Raw genomic sequence first — 17,641 nt, 5'->3', positions numbered from 1 at the left:
TATGCACAAACGTGCATGCCAGTAAGAAGTCTTTTTCTGACACTTTTTTTAAATGGGAATTTGGTGGACAGCGTAGCTAACAAAAACCACTACATAAATACTACAGGTACAAATTTTACTTACATAAAATACTGCAGAAAGTTACCATTGATTACATCTTTCTGCTAAATCAGTGAAGCCACTATGCTTTGATGCATTAACCTGTTAATAGTATCAACTTCTCTCCTACATCAAGGGTCCAAGAATTCACAGATGGCTGTAGCTTGTTTATAAAACAATTTACCATGTAAACAAATGAACATGTATTAGAATCTTGAACAGACCAACTGAAAAGTCAGAACTGAAAAATGTGATAGAGACTATTCTTGGACCCATGCTGACTTTTAGTAAAGGCAGACTAATTGGAAAGAGTTAATGAGATCAGATCAGAAATGCAGGATGTATTCAGACAAAGGTGAGCAGAAAGAACTTGCCTGCAGAGGAGTGCATCAGAGGCGCAGATGTAGCAGGAAGAGCAAAAAGGGTCTCATCTGAAAAACAAACAAATAACCTCAGCAGAAGTAAAGGCTAGGTTGAAGAGGGGAGAAAGCACGCAAGTAGTCAGTTCCCAGTAAACCAAACAGATCCATAGCCAACATCTACACCCACAGAGAACCACAGAACTAGATACAAGCCAGGTAATTTGGGAGAGGCACCACTCAGAATTCTCCGTTTACAATGGGGTCTTTACTGAGGCAACTGAGGGATCTCCACCCTCCAAGCCAGGGGCCAGTCTTACGGTAAGATACACCACAGTAGCTACTCTTCATTTTCATTCTCCAAACTTCCACACTACTGAGCAGCTACAGTGTCTCTAGCACCAGAAAACACACCTGCCACTGACACCGACGCACTGTCCTTATTCAGCTCACTTTGTCAGAGGGTCTCCTAATGCCGATAACTTGTGTGAGAACAGCAGCGATAAGGAGACTCAACCAGAAATGGTGAAAAGTTAAAATGACTGAAGTAAGCTTTGAAACTCCCCACAAACAGATCAGGCATGCTGATACTGATCAAACTGGTAAGTCAATTCTATCTTATTCTAAATGACTGTACTATTTGCTTTATATTTATGTCTTTACTATTTTTGTTGTGTTATAATGTAAACAAACTTCCAAATGAAGGCATTATTTTTAAAGCCGCCTTTGGCATGATCCAAGGAGCATATTTTGCTTTACTGAGTTTGTTTTAACCCTAATATTTCACAAGACAATCCCAGCTCTCCAATTTCCATTGAAAGAAGTAATTAAATAGAAGGACGGGCACCCTTCTCCTAAGCTAAGGAAGTCACCACCCTTCACTAATGCACGGTGGCGAGAAGCCAGACAATCCCAGAGTTTCATATTGCACATTATCTGAAGTAAAAGCATACAACTATGACATTTTACTAAGCTGCGTGAAGCATTTAATGAAAAACCAGTCTAGAAGCAGCGATACCAGCCATCATTAGGAACCAGGCAAATCAAAACCAGTCCTCTGGATTTCTGTGTCAGCAGCAGTATTTTTCCCAGGCCCATTGCGGCCTGTTAGCAATAGGTTAATGTAAAAACAGTAACATTTAGGTAAATGTATTTCATTCTGAAGAGTGCATAAAGTTTTCAAATTAAGGCTGTTAAAGAATGTTTTCAATTTACATCAATTGTATTAGCAGAGTGCAGAATTATATTAAAGCATTTCAATTAGATTTTGAATTTCCAGTACAGACATCAATCTTTCGTTTTGCTATTTGCCTGGACAAAAATCAAGACTGAAAAAGTTAAGAACTTATTTTTTTAATTAAAGCAAAGAAAAATAGAAGCAATTGATATTAAAAGATGAAAGGCAAAAAGTGAGAAATATGGTAGACCCAGCAGCGTGTACATAATAATCCAGTAAAGCAAGGCATAAAGGTAATTTTTGTTTTGGCACTGAACCACGACTTTCTGCAGAAATAATGTCACTTCAAGGTACTCCTGACCTGTCTGGCTTAGTCAAGTTAATCCCACCAGCAGTTTTCCAAAAATCAAGTCTCCTCGCAACCTACATTTCCTGTCACAATGTACAGCCGGTTGGTTTTGTTTCGCAGAACATTGTTATCTTCAAGGGATCTTTACAATCCACAAAACATAGCAAGATATAAGAAAACAGAGTAGTAAGTTGGAGCATAGGACTCAGTATTTAGAAGCTTCCTCAACTCCTGCCGGGACAAAGGGATTTCTGTTCCGTTTTCTAGAAATTACATTTTCCTATTAATGGCCACGCAGAGAGAAACCTCAATTCCAAATTTAGAACACATTAAAACAGTGTTACAGTTAGTTCAGTGGTGGCAAAAGCTTTTAAGGACAAAGACCACACTGGAGGACAACTGATCAATATGTGACACTAAGTCACAGAACTGCACTGCTCATCCGTACACTGCCAAGTATCACCACATGCCCTTTATTTCAGGAGACGCTTGACTCCACACGCCCTGGCTCACTGGGATCTCTTCCGCACGCGGACTGCTCGCAAGGGGCCCACTGCCCCATGAGACAAGTTAGCAAGTCACCTGGTTTCAAGAGTGAAATGAGGGGCTTCAGTGAGAGTGCAGCTTGGGACTAATCAGTCCAGAAAGCTGCTCTGCCTTCCTCAAAATGAGGCTTTTAGCAGTAACATCAGAGGTTTTTCTTTAGTTTCTAGTGTGCCTGGTACGTCAAGGGCTGCTGTTGAGCTTTACATTTTAGGTTAGCAAGCCTTAGCGTTTGCACCAAGAAGGAGCACACTCTCCTTTTCCCTCAACATTATGCCTAGGATGGACCAAGTGAGCAACATCTCCTGACCACAAATGTAGAACTGTGTCCCTCTATGTGTGTACTGGATATTGATCCTGCCGAAATGCCTAATCACTCATTGGTTAAATGGAGAAGCAGTCTCTACATACTCCATCCTTGAGCCAGTGTCAATCTATCACCTCATCTCTTACCCACCTGTGGCACACTCCCCTTGGAGCACTGCACACACACGCCAGGTCCAAATTCAAGGGACCTGCGATGTGGCAATTCACCAGGCACACTTTCACCTCATCCGGGCCATGCCAGAGCAGCATAACCTTTATTTGCTGGAAGGGGTCTATGCTTTGGAGTGGAGAGAAAGCAGGATGGACCTGACGAGACCAGATTGTGCAGCATGAAGGCAGAGAACCCTGAGAGCCAAACAGAAAAGGATCTCACAGGGAAACCAAGACCAAGTCAGTGGAGTGGGGATGCTGAAAATATAGAAGTAAAAGGAGGGCAAAGAAAGAAGACAGAGTCCACTGGGGTAAGGAGGCAAAAAGAAAAATGCACAAGTCCCTGAAGGTGCAGTACACTTGGTGTCCAAAGACCAACTGCAATCTCTACCAAAAATTCTGGACTTAATCTTTTGAACACTTCCCAACCCCAGAGAGAGAGGTTTCAGTTTCTGGTGAGGAACACTGGTGTAAGCGCTGATTTTCCAGTGCTCCATTAAGACAGCACAATGCAGAAACTCCTTCTTGGGTTTGGCTTCCATTTACCTAACACGGAAATAACACAATAGCTGTGCCAGTCACTGAATTCCCAGGTTCTCTTAATGGAAGGGTATTATGCCCACACCCAAACTTTATTTTTCCACACATAGCTGGAGCGTGAAAAGTGATTACATAAAAGCAGTATTTCCTAACCAGCCAAGGAGAACCACCCACTTTCCCTCCACCCACATCAGAATGGTATTTTTCCTGCTGAAAGAAAGAAGATACAAGGACTTTTTCCCTGTATAACACCTCCAGGCAAGTAGGGAGAACAGAGTAGGACCTCTACAACTCCCACATCAGTGAGATTGCTAACTGAACCAACCATTCTCTTCAGACTGTAATTCAAATGACACGGTGAAAGGAATGGTGTTTTTTCCAGCAATGACATTTGCACTAAAGAATCCTTACCTCCAGTGTTGGAGGTAGAAACCTTTCAGAAACAGAACTCTGTGGGTGCTTTGATAGACAAGAGAAAAAAATGCAGCATCTATCAGAGTGTAGCCTGGCATACAGCAAGACTGCCCAGGCTCAAAGGCACACCACGAGGAGCATGCAAGCCACTTCAGCCAACACTTGCAGAGCACTCTAGAGAACCAGCTGCCTCTCCCCACCCACCGCTTAAGTGGCAACACTGGTAACAGTAGTAGTAAGTTTTGTAATAAAGTACTATGTTTAGTGGAATAACGTTTGTTTGTAAAAGAAGTGCGAGGAGGATAGATCACTGAGGGTGACTTTTCCTGTTTGCGTTATCAATGGCAGAAATTAGGTGATTGAAATAAAGTAGTACACCACTACTGGAATCAAGTAAAAAAAAAAATTCAGAATGTATCAAGCTCTAAGCAAGATTATTTTCAAGTAAAGGTGCATATTCAAAACTCCTTCCTTGAAGTACGAAGTGGGCCTTCACTACAGCAAAGCTTCACCCAAAGATCTAAAGAAAATCTAGAGTAAAGAAATCTTCAGTTTTTACAAATCGTAACAAAAAAATTAATTCAGTAAGATGAATTACTGTTTCCATCAGAAGACAGATTTTGTTTCTTGAAATACAGAAGAATGAGACGTCGAAATGAACACTAAATCTCCAGGAGAAAACAGTCATAGAATCATTTAGGTTGGAAAAGACCTTTGAGATCATCAAGTCCAACCGTAAACCTAACCCAGCTAAGTCCACCACTAAACCATGTCCCTAAGGAGGTTGTAGAGAGGTGGGTGTTGGTCTCTTCTCCCAAGTGACAAGTGATAGGACAAGAGCAAACAGCCTCAAGTTGTGCCAGGGGAGGTTTAGACTGGATATTAGGAAAAATTTCTTCACTGAAATGGTTGTCAGACACTGGAGCTGGCTGCCCAGGGAGGTGGCTGAGTCGCCATCCTTGGAGGTTTTTAAAAGACGTGTCTTTACTCCAAATTTTATCTGCCCAAAATCCGTAATGGTGCAGGTTAGTAACCTACCTTCAGCATTACAGTTAAGAGAAAGACAGACCTCCTATTTGTGAATGGGTTTACTTTGTATTAATTCCTGAAGTAGTCCAGTTGATGTTTTTTAAAGAGAACTTTAGAGACAGATTCAACCTTGCGCAGGTGATCTTACAGCACTCAGTAAAATACTAATATTATATTCAAACATATACACCTACACACCACCACACCAATGACTGCATGACTGCTGTTTGCCTAACAAGAGAGAAAGTTAACAGTTTTGCTCACTAGCACACACTCCTCTGGCCTTTTTTTCTTCCCTTTTTTTTTTTTAAATATCCACATATATGAACATATCCCCCTAATGTGAAAGGAAAAGCATTTAAGGAACATCAGAACAAAGTGATGCACAAGGTGATACATTCCGATTGCATTCCTATTTTTAATCAAAAACATTCTACGAATTTTACCTTGACTTTTTGCAAGTTAAATATTCCCTTAAAAATTTTAAAAAATCCACCCACAAACAACCCTCCAGCTTCTCCTTTCAGTAGTATAAACTCTCATACTTCAAAACTTTGTATTATTGTTTCAACTAAAACATAAGCTCCACCAACAAGAAACAGATTTCAGTTTTGTTGAAATAAAACCAAACCTGACAGCAGCATGACAAAGAGGTGTCATTTTAAACTCTCATTTTAATTTTTGATGATTGCCCACTAACTGGTGTTGTTACAAGATACTGATATTACCAGCACAAACCTTCAAATTTAGTATCAAAGTTTTGGATAAAAAGCAGAGAAATAAACAGAGAGAGATTTCCAGACAAATAAGAAAGTAAAGTTAGCTGCAAAGATTCTCAGAGAAAAAGAGAAGAGTGTTTAAAATGAAAAAGTAGTAAACTGACAATTGCAAGAAAAGCAATTTATGAAAAAACTGCCTTTTTTCTCCCCCAAAAAAACATACTTGCCAACAGAAAGCAGAGGACTTAAGTCTAGTCACAGAAGATGAGAACTCAGAAAGAACATGTTCTAACCAAAATCCAGTGATGAGGGAAACGGATGTACCCTTCCATCTGCTCTCACATGTGACTCCATCAGCAGCAGGTCTGTGGTAAGGCAGGTTCATTGTTCTGATACTCCCCTTATTTTTATAGAGGAGCTCAGCATCGGGGAAAAAAAAAATGTAAACATTTTATTTTCCACATATAAACACAGAGTAAACTTCATCCTGACGCACAGTTTAGCTTTGCTAGGAGACTGTATTAGGCTGCTAGATGGCAGTTTCAGCCTTCAGAAAATAAAAAACATGTCCTGAATTAGTTTGCTGAAGAATGTAGGCTAGTCTTAAAACAAAATAAAAAAAAACAGTTGGCAAAAATAAAGTTTTTAAGAATCCACTTCACCTTTGCATGTTTAAAAAATGAGCAAAATGCCTAACTAACAAGACCGGGACTGCTTTTATCTTAGAGACCTACCACAATGGGACACTGGTTTTGAAGGGCCACTCTTGTTAATACAAATATTTAACAATAAAAGAAAACAGGGTAAAATTAATACTCAAAGGAATGGCATCTGTGACATGACTCATATGCAGTGCAAAAGTTACATTTGCAGCAATTCCTCTAGGGCACACACAAAAGAGAAATTGTCTGCTTCTTCAATGCACCAAGTTGTTGATTTGTCCACAGCAAAGACTGCCCCAAGCAGCATTTCTGATCTCAAACCTTTATCTAAGCAAAACACATGTATGTAGTGCTACCATGAAGTTTTATGCTTTTACAGATTGAAGAACTACAAAAACCTCAAAAGGCTTTTGGAGACCAGTGCAATACACTCACACTTCATAACCATAGGGAGGAACTGCCATGATTATTTTTTTTCCTGTGTGTGTTGATGTCAAATTATTGCAAGTAAATTGTTACCTCTTGGCATAAAGTGTCAAAGACAACATACCTGGCCATTTAAAAGTTAAATTAAATGATTTCAAGGAGAGTCCAGTTCTTGGATGCCTAATTTCCTACTGTAGAGTAAACAAGGGCACACAACTTCACAAGTATTTCCTGAGAAAAGCAGCTGCCTACACAAACTCCATTTAAATCATCTCCTGTTATGATGCAATTGTTCTAAATATGGTATTTCACCAAATATTTAAGGTATTCAAGATAAAGAACATTAACTAGTAATGGCATCTGTTCATATTATTAGATAAAGCTGCAGAGCCACAGCAAATTAGGTTTATAAAGAGAAGTTTCCAGTTTAGGAAACTCAGACTGTAAACTACTTGGAAATCTTCAAGGAAAGTATACAAGCTGCTACAGAAGACAGAAATTGCTGAAGATTTAAGTGAAAACAGGAGCTCCATTTTTAACATCTTGAGGGTATCACAGCTAGGATCACAAAAGGATCCAAGAGTTTTGATGACTCACAAGGGCAGCTGTAGGTCATCTCAGGTCTTCATGAAAATAACTGCAAAGCGGTATCATGCATCCAATCACTTGCAGAGCGAGTTGCACTATACTGCACACATGTCTCATTTCATGTTATTTGAAATAGACAAAGAAAACAAGTTCAAAACAAGCATTTTGAACAATGCTTGCTGCTTTAAATACTGTTTATGGAAACACAAGTCTCCGGCAAGAAGCAAGTGTTTTCTTATTGTCTGAGCAGAAATCTATAACCAAACTAGTTTAAGCAAGTTTTTTTTCACTATCCTATTTACATGGTCCAACTTGGAGCAACCTTCCCTCTTTTGGAAAAATTGCATTTGAGGTGAGTTGCTCAGCAATGCAGACACTGTAAAGCGTACAGGGACAGAGGTAAGGTATATGCCATTTCATTTTCTTTTGATCAGCTACTGAGTGAAAAGCAGGAGAGGCAGTACCACTCTGCTGCAATATCCAACTGCCAGCCAAGGCAAGAACAGATGCATGAGGGAGATATGTTAATTCAGGCTCTATTACAATTCTTTCCATTACAATTCCCAGATTGCCAAAACAAGTACCCACTACAAGGGTGTTTCTAAAAGGCCATTAAATGCTTCAGACACATAACTGCTGGCCTCTCCTCACTCCTGCAACCAAACATTTTGATCAATAACACTATGGACAGGATCCAAGCAGCATTTCAGAGGATGGTTCTATAATGCCACTTCCTATTAAAAGTCCCTCATCCATATGAGGGTCACCATATCTCCTCAGAGCAAGGACAGTACTTTATCTGGCATTTTGTTATTAAAAGTAAACAAACAAACAAGAGAAAAGTCACATAGGTCAGTGCCAAAGGCACTTTTCATTATTCATACACCAAGTGCAACAAGAGAACCAGGAATTCTCAGAAGCAGGATGCACATACCTGTCACAGACCAGCAGTCCACAGTGGCTCACCATGAGGAAAGTTAAATCCTCTGAAGAGCAAAGATGAACTATTTGGCTTCTGAGCACAAACGAAGCTGGCAGACGAGTAACTGCCACATAGATCAACTGTGCCCTGAAGGCCTGTGCCTTCTCCCCCAAGTGTATCAACTGACCTAATCATATGAGTTCTGCCTTCTTACAGAGTCAGCATCAGGTGGGGGTAAACACCTCCCTTCATTGAAGTCAGGCGGCCACAATAATCAACTGTTCACAGCCCATCTCTGATGGCTTGAAATACCCACTTCACAATCACAACTATATTTAATATATAAGTCACAAATTTATTTAATAGCAAAGCTTAGAATAAATCTAGAATGGTTTCAGATATGAACATTCACAGATTTAGTATTTATATTCAATTTAAATTCTTTTAATATATTAATTAAAAAGAAAGAAGCAGAAAGAAACAATCTAGCCAACTGCAAACACATGTGTCCAGCTACACATGGCTTTAAAGATAAGTATTCAGTCTTTGGCAATATTTGTATCCAGAAAAATGCTAGATAATTTCTCTAAAAACTAAATAACTCTTCCTTATGACCCAGACTCTTTTAACCATATGTTGAAGTAACAAACAGAAATTTGGGTTCTGGCAGTGCCACAAAGCAGAAAAACATAATAATTACACCAGAACTTACTCAAAGGCAGGAGGTCTAAAGAGCCATGCAAATCCTATCATTATGCAGACATTATCCAATTTAATTTTGGAGATTATACCAATCATAAGATTCCCTTTCACTGATTTGTACAGATGGAATTTCTCCCTGCTTTCCCCACAATTAAACAAATTAAGCAGTATTTAGATTAGCAACTTCATCATTGGGGAAGAATATATTTATTAGCTAAATTAATCTTTAAAGAATGGAGAAGAGATGCTACTGATTTCTTTCAGCATCTATTCCCAACACATTACCTTGCGTGACAAGCCTCTGACATAAGAGCTTATAGTCTGTAAAATAAAAACAAATTGATGCATAAGATATCTTCATCTCAAAAGAGGGAAAAAGAACATGGACATTCATCAGAGGATTCGTTACAGCCATCAGCATTTGTGTAAGAGTATCTTCTAATGAAATGAATAAAGCAGTGTGAAGATTATACATACTGTCCTGATGTCCTCCTTTTCAACACAGAAGATCAGATACCAAGCAGCACTGCACTTCCTGAGTTGCAACAGATTTTGGTCAATACAGGTTTTAGCTATCCACTTCAGTTTTTTGTCACTTAGACACAATTCATACAGGAAACTGATTTTCTTATCTAACAATGTGATCTTTTAAAGAAAACTTGGGTTTAAAACACTGGAAATTCATCCCCTTGCCCTTTGAACAGCATTTCTCAAGCTGAAGGCATGAATACTTGAAGACCCAGCTGAAGAACAAGAAAGAAGCGATCTTTCTTCCACCACAACCACATACATCTTTCTACCTCCTCCAAATCTTGCTTGTTCCTCTTCCTTTCAATTCTGCAGCTACAACCTGCTTTTGAAGGCCTTACACATGCTCTTTCATCTGTCTTACATGGCATTCATATCCTTATCACACACAAAGGATGGTGATGGACAGGCATTAGGGAATTTTATCTTCTGTCAGAAAAGGGTTCAAGAAAAACTGTCACAAACCAGTAATGACTGGATAAGCAGTGGGATTTTGACATTAGACCAACAGCATCTAATAGACTGAGTGCATTTTTAGTTGGCAACAGGAAAATTTATATTTATCTCAGTCTTGTGTCTTATTTAACTACATCTTAATTAACATATTCTTCCTGCCCGATGAAGTTGATGACATGATTGCCCCGTTCATTAAAAAGAAGCTTCAAGTAAAAGTTCACGGGTACGTTCCTAAGACACAAAGCAAGCCTTCCAGCAAAACCAGGGAGGGTCAAACTGGTATTCCTAACACTTCTACGTGAGGGGGGGGAAAAAAAGTAAAATTAGAAGTATTCTTTCTTTATACATCAGAAAACAATGAATGGGAACAAACCCATTAAAAACAATGGGGAAGAGCAGTCATCTAAAAACATCTCTAACTTAAAATCCTCACATTTTGACAGCTACAGTTAGCAGCAGATTGATTATTTCCATTTGAAAGACAAAAACATTCTACTTAAATAATTTTATTTTCTCAGACTTCATGAATATTAATAAGCCCATTATTTTATTGCTATTATAATAGTTCTTAAAACTATTTTAATCGGTATTTCAATCAATCCACCAAACACACGTCATACAGCTGTAGTCCAGTGATCTCAGTGCTAGCTGTACTGTGCTGCCCTAAAAACAGTCTTAAAAAGTAGAAAACATTATGCAGTGTTTTTAAAGCATAACAGGAGTAGTATCTATTTTAGATCATAAGACAAGAAATTAAAAAAAAGCATGAAAACACACTTGACTTCTACTTAGAATAGGTCTCACAGTTCACTATTTTTTACTTGGTAATAATAGCTTTTTTCTTTCATTTCTAATGCAGCTTGATAGTTACACAATTTTCCTCCTACTTCATGCATAAGCATTTCTGAATATCTCAGGACAATTTATCTGTAAGCTACACAGTGCTTTACATCTTTTAGCCAGCAAAAGACCAAGAACTATTTCCTTGCTTGTAAAATAGCTAGAACCCGAAGGACATTTTCAGATTGAACTATGCATTGCTGTTTTTTGTATCTGAGTTTCATGGTTACTATAGTAACACGCCAGCTCAAAAAAAAAAGGCTTATTTCATTCAAAATATTAACAGAAAACAAAGAAACAACTCAAGCACACCAAGACATGCCTCAAAGTTGTAGGTTAACTGCCCTTTGTTATTCTAATACCTTCCTTCCCAGCACACAAAGGCCAGATTAATCTGGAGAGCCACCAAACAGCTGGGTGTGGCAAAACGGACATTGAAACAGGCAGTCAAAGCCACTACTCTCCCTCAAAATCGGGTGGCAAGCAGCAGAGCCCCCACAGGGTTCTAACAGCACGGGAAAGTTGGTCTCCAGGGTTAGAAGAATGACACCTATAGTCTTCTGCTAAGTAGCCAGGCTCCGAGACTGAGTGCTCTCCAAAGTCCTCACCCTGCCCATCCTAGGCACTAGAGGAGGAGGAAGGAAAAGTGAGAACATCCTCACAATACACCAACGAGAAAGTTATACTAGAAAAATGCATCGCAAATTACTGAAATAACACAAGCTGCATCTGCAAGCCACTTAGAAATCACATTTTTCCAATCACAGATCTACTTTAAGATTGTCTTTTCACCATGCCAATTGCCAACAACCGTAGCTTATTTTTCTCCTCGTGAGCTGCAAAGTTTGAGTCTTTTGACCTCAGGCCTTCGTATTCCAACAACCACTCATTTCTAACCCATCTGTAGATCAGCTGTTGCAAAAGGACTTGACACTTTCCTAGCAAGTTTGTACCAGTCAGTGGGAGAAAACCACTGATTGGAAGGCTTAAATGCTGTCCTCGACTCTTATACAAGTGCTGTTGTTAGTGGTTATCACAGATGACCAATGGTGATACAACAGGGTGGACGAGATAGTCATCACTTCGCAGACAGGCTGCAAATTTCCTTAAGTACAACTAGGGAGGAACGGAAAAAAAGGGCAAACAACCAGTAGTTCTTTGCCATCTCCTAGCTTGTGGTTTGTAGGATTTCATCTCCAAGGGGGAAACTCCCAGTGCAATTCAAAACTTCCCTGAGGGCTACATCATTATATGGTAGGTGGAAGCTGTGTGGTTTTATCCTGGAAAGCAAGTCAAAGGATACACACGTGAAGCAAATACACTATCAAACCTGGCAGGACTATCCTTGCACATACGCCTGGTTAACAGAAGAAATAGCTGCTTGGCTTTAGAAACTCTTATACCAGCTGAATTACAGAAGCAAGCCCCACTGTGCTAGGCATTGCACATGCACATGACAATACATCAAACCAAATAAATCAAATCAAATAATCCCCTATTAAACTCACCTAGATGGGAACATGAAATACGAAAATGAAGATACTAGCTTTACTATACCAGTCAAATTACTGGTTGCTTTCCTCCCCATATGTCACTATAATGGAAACTGTAATAGAAAAAAAAAACCTATTCTATTCTTTGATACACTTCGGTTAGGACCACCTCCCTTACAGCTTTACTGACTACATCTGGGAAGAGAAGGGGTCTTGCACCTCAAAGAAACACTGAAGATCAGTGGGAACATATTTTAGTAAATGAAGGGTGCAAATGAAAGTCACCAGTGGTAGTATTCAAGGACAGCTATATTTTTTCCAAGTCATGCTGCATTCTGTCCTTAAAATCCACACAACTCCTCTGTATGAGTCTATGCATACACAGCAGCACACCAGAAAATTCAGCAACACAGAAAAAAAATTTGAGGAGTGTACATGCTGCTTTAGAATTTGTATAAAATGCGAATTAGAAGATCTGCATATCCCCACTGCAGGATAAAAGGCACACTCTATAGAGTGGGCAGAAGCAGGTATAGATCACTCCATTTAATCACCAGCTACTGCAGCCGAGGTCAGCTTGGTGAGGGTGAGCTCTAACACAGAACCGTTCGTGGGCTCCTGGTACTGCTTGGGCATCCCTGCTGACCTCCGCTTGACACTGTCTGCACCTAAGTCAACTGTTCATGAAACCTCTCCTCAACATTGATGAAATAAAACCATGTCCTACAAAACTAAACGTAAGAACAAGACGAATTAATAAACTGGCCTGACAGAATATTTGCATACGTATTGAACCATGGCCGCGTTGCAGGCAACTGACGCACAAGGAGACATCTCTGTTCACTTTGCATGCTGGTCTGTGGCCACTCTGCTGGGTTTACCATACGGGTTTCTTCTAAGTGCGTGGTTTAACTTCAAATCACGATAGCCTCTTCCAGGAAAGTGATATATACCTGCCTTTACAAGCAACAGTACATGCTGCTAGGATCCAGGGCTTTAAAGATAGAAAGCAGTATCTTATCATAGTTCATTAGTTAATCTTACTTTGGGCAGCTAGCCAAAAAAAAAAGCGCATTACTTGTACGTATATGACTCCCTCAAATTTACTTTTCTCTGCAATGTATGTAAATATAGATAATAAAAAGATTTAAGTAGTAATATCTCAAGAAGAACTGTAATTTTTGCTACCTACATAACAGTGAGTAGGCAAAACAAAAGAACACGTCCAGGAGAGACTAAGTTTTACTGCAGTCCTCTTGCTTGTTTTCTTCTCCACCAAATATTTATATTAGCTCTTAAGAAGGTAGGCTGCTGATACACAGCCAGAGGCTTACGTTACGTATAATTATGTCACGGTTTCTTACAACAATGATACTGAATACTCCCAAGTATGTAACTAATAGTGTAGTTACAAAGATTTACTTTTTAAAACACCTCCAGAAAAATAAATAATACATTTTAATGGGCCATCAAGTAGCCCATACATTTTCTCTGTTGTTATACTGACAAAAAGCAGCACCATGGCCTATTGTTGCAGATAAAAGAATCCCTACTATTCTTTGCATACTAGCTACAGGCAATGCTACCTTCCCCTTCTCTTGGAAATAGAATTTCTAAGTTATTTACCTCAAATCCTCACTAAATCAAAGCCTTAGATTTTAAGTATGAAGACAACAGAATATTTTTAAAATTTCTAGATTGTGAACTGCCGTTCTTCGCTTACACCTTAAACTTGTACAACAGAGCTGAAAGTAAATGAAACCATAACCCTCCAGAAGAGAGGGAACCACCCCAGACATATGGCTATCCGTGCCACAGTCACCCTGCCACAAGTTGCAGGCATCAACCTGATTTTGCCAATTCCACAGCAAGACTGAAAGTCAACTAATTTGAACCCAAGTTCAGTATTTTGACTGAGATAGTTTTAACACAAACTGCTAGATGCAAAACTAAAAAAAATAATTGATGTTTAAATGGATACTTGACATGCTCAAAACTAGGTACTCCTGCATCTGAGAGGATCAAAGTATTCATGACATAAGTAGACAATGCTTTTATCAAAACAATTTTTTCTCATCTAGTACTTTCAAGTTCTTAAAAGACAGCCTGTACTATTCCAACCCATCATTAGATGAGCATCATGTGTTACAACACCCTGTCTTTGGAAACCAGGCCTCCCAAAGATGCCAGTCCTCACTTCAGAGCTCTAAACTAATCATCACTGATAAATTCTGCCCCCTCCAATTAGGTCTTATAACTCTTTGGCACCACTTCTGAGCTACGCTACTCACCCAGTTAGGTCTCCTCTACTCAAACTGAGAAGATGTATTTCAAGAATTACTGTTCTCCTTGCCTTATCCTTCAAGGGTCAGGGAGTAATAAAACAAATCAGCTCTGGACACCACGCTTTTATCCCTACTTTTCAAAGCAACAGCAAGATTTGGTTGATCCTATTCCCTCCATTCTGTTCTGCTCAAACCTTCCATGGCTCCACTCAAACAACTTGCCTAAAAAGATTTCTGTTCACTCATCATATGGGATCCCTATTCTTAAATCTGTTGCAAGCTTTTGTCATCATCTGTCCTCCAAATGGTGGAAATAAGAAAAAAAAAAAATCTCCTCAGTGTATTGCTACACAAAGAGCTACCAGGAGAACAAAAAAGTAGAGTTCACGACAGAAAACAGCACAACTAACCATGAAGTCCTGTCACACATGCAAATAAAATGTGTTGTGAAACCCCACCCCCAACAAAATCAAATTCAGGTTGAACGAAAGGCCTTTTTTGTCACTGTTCCAGATGGGGGTTTTTTTGATTAAATCTTGAGTATCATGCTTACTCATACCATGACATCAAGTTATTATTGAAATCCTGTGTCTTTAAAACCTATACAGCCTACCAATGTGATGATAGCAATGCAGGTAAGAATGCACCACGGTGACAGTAAGGCACCTTGATTTGTTCATTTTCACTCTTTGAAGGACCTCGAGTTAGCTCTCGTATTTTGAACTGAGCAAAAGCAGAGCCAAGGCCCAACCGCAATCCGCACACAAGACATCATTCACGCCGGGTCAGCTCCTGGATTAGACCTCGCAAGAAGGGTTTTGGCACTCCCGCAGCCCCGGCGATTGCTCCGGGGGTGGCACGTCCTCCACTACAGCGCTCCTGAACTGCAGAGCACCCCGACGTTACGGGGTGACCCCTCGCACGACAGCTGCGGCCGTCCGGGAGGCACAGGCGGGACGCGGGGCTGACGTCTGTCCCCCCGTGCTGCCGCACCTACAGCGGCGAGCAGCCCGCACGCCTTTTGTGCCTCCGGACCTACTTCACCCGATGACATCCCCTCTCGGGGTTTAAGGTCCGCTGTCCGAGCGGCCGTTCCCACACAGGGCGGGCGGCCGCAGAGACGCCCACCGCCTCCCCTTTCGCCGCGCTCCCTGCCTTGGGAGGCAGGTGTAGGAAAGGAGGTAGCGCTGCTCCTTCACACACACCCCCCCCCGCCCCTCCCAGCGAGGCGATTTGTTTAAAATGACTAAGATTAAAAGCATCTGTACCTCCCTCCTCCCCCACGCTCCCACGGCCGCAGCGGCTGCCCGCCGCAGGGCAGCCCCGCGCCCCCCCTCCCCGGCCCAGCCCCGGAGGCCGCCGCGTCGGGCCGCCCCGCGGGTGAACCGTGCCCGGGACAATGCGGCGAGGGGACGGGAAAGCAGCCGCGACGCCTCGGGCGGGTTTCGCGCCGGGGGGGGGGGGGGGGGGAAGAACCGGCCGGACCCGCGCGGGCGGCGCAGCCCCAGACGGGCGGCCGTTACCTCAGGCTCTGCCCCCCGCTCCCCCCCGCGACGCGGCCGTTGCCAGGCGGCGGCGGCGGCCTCGCCCCCGGGCGGCCCATGTGCGAGGCGGCGGCCGGGGCGGCGCTTCCCCCCTCCCGCCATTAGCGTAACAGAGAGGGGAGGAGGGAAACAGAAGAAATTAAAAAAAACAGAAAAGGGGGAGGGGGAGCCCTTTTTCCCGCATGAGCTGCGGCGGGGCCGCGGGGCCGCGCCCCGGCGCGGCTGAGGGGAGGGAGCGATGCCGCAGGAGGCGGCCGAGGGCCGGCAGACAAAGGGAGCCTCCCGGCCGGGCGGCGGGAAGCGACAGCCGGAGCGGGTCGGGCGGAGGCGCCCGGCAGCCAGGCGCGCCGCCCTCCCCGGCCCCGGGGCGGAGGCACTCACCAGCCGAGCCGGAGGAGGACCCTCTTCTCCGGGGGGCGGCGGCGGGCTCGGGCGGCTGGGGCTGAGCGGGCCGGGCGGGGGCCGAGGGCTGCTCCTGTGCGGGGGACGGCGTGGTGGCGGAGGAGGAGGAGGAGGAGACGACGGCTCCCGGGGGGCTCCAGTCGGGCTGCGGGGGCTCCGGGGCGGCAGGGCGGGGCGGCTCGGCGGGGCCGCCGAGGTCCAGCAGCTGCGGCGGCCGCTCCTGCAGGGCTGCGGCGGGGGCGGGAGCCGCGGCGGGCTTCCTCTCCATCACCTCCAGCTGCTCGTCGAAGTCCTCGTCCTCCTCTTCCTCCTCCTCCTCCTCTTCCTCCTCCTCCTTCTCGTCGTCGAGCACGAACTGGTAGTTGAACTGGGGCTGCTGCGGCCGCGCTGGCCCGGAGGAGGAGGAGGAGGAGGAGACTAGGGGCGACTGGTCCAGCTCGTCCATGGTGCCTGGAGCTGGCGGAACAATGAGTGCGCGGCGCTGGGCTGTGCCTCTGCCGGCTGCGGGGGGAGGGCGCGGCTGCGCTGCCGCCGCTGCGGGACCCGGACTCCACGCCCTGTTGAGTCACCGGTGGGGGAGGCGGTGGGGCGCGGCCGCCTGCACCGCCCCGCCCCGCCCGCCGCGGCGCTGAGCGACGGCGGCGCCGGCCAGTAGAAAGGGGAGGGGGCGCGGAGCCGCCAATGGGGCGCGGCGCAGGGTGCGGCCGCCTCATGACTATGCAGCGCGGGGGCGGGGCGCCAGGGACGGCGACGCGGGGATGGAGAAGTCGGGTAAAGTTCAGCGCGGAGGATGCGGGGTGGGGCGGGGGCCGGCCCGGGCGGGCCCCACGTGCGCGCCGCCAGGGGGCCCCGCGGCGGGGGCGGTGCTGGGGGCCGCGGCGCCCCCTGCGGGACGGGCCCGCGGGGACGTGGCGGGGCGGGGGGCGCGGCCCCTGGCGCCCTTAGCAAAGGAGGGGGTACCGCACCGACCGACCGCAACCCGCTCTCTCTCACCCTGGGTGTGACCGGGGGGTCCCGCGGCACCCCGGGCGGCTCGGCGCTGCGGGGCCGGGCGGGGCCGAGGCGCCTCCGCGCTCCGCGCTGTCTC

At 44.0% G+C, this 17,641-nt stretch overlaps 1 protein-coding gene across 3 annotated transcripts in view; it reads right to left on the bottom strand.

The window, feature by feature from the left end:
• The window catches only part of RTN4 (reticulon 4), a 47,501-nt gene extending 29,925 nt beyond the window's left edge, over positions 1-17,576 (bottom strand). Inside the window, exons 1-2 of one of the 3 annotated variants that reach the window (XM_059828439.1) lie at positions 17,548-17,576; positions 474-530 (exon numbers count right to left, since the gene is read on the bottom strand). In XM_059828439.1, the coding sequence (XP_059684422.1) occupies positions 474-489 (16 nt within the window). In that variant the 5' untranslated portion in view covers positions 490-530; positions 17,548-17,576. Of the gene's footprint in view, positions 1-473; positions 531-16,533; positions 16,613-17,547 lie in introns of those variants that run through there. The other 2 variants (XM_059828437.1, XM_059828438.1) reach the window with 2 other exon arrangements.
• Positions 17,577-17,641: the final 65 nt, after the last annotated feature.

This window comes from Gavia stellata, chromosome 23, assembly GCF_030936135.1.
Source record: "Gavia stellata isolate bGavSte3 chromosome 23, bGavSte3.hap2, whole genome shotgun sequence".
Taxonomy (NCBI): Eukaryota; Metazoa; Chordata; class Aves; order Gaviiformes; family Gaviidae; genus Gavia; species Gavia stellata.
This window is presented reverse-complemented; position numbering and strand designations above follow the sequence as displayed.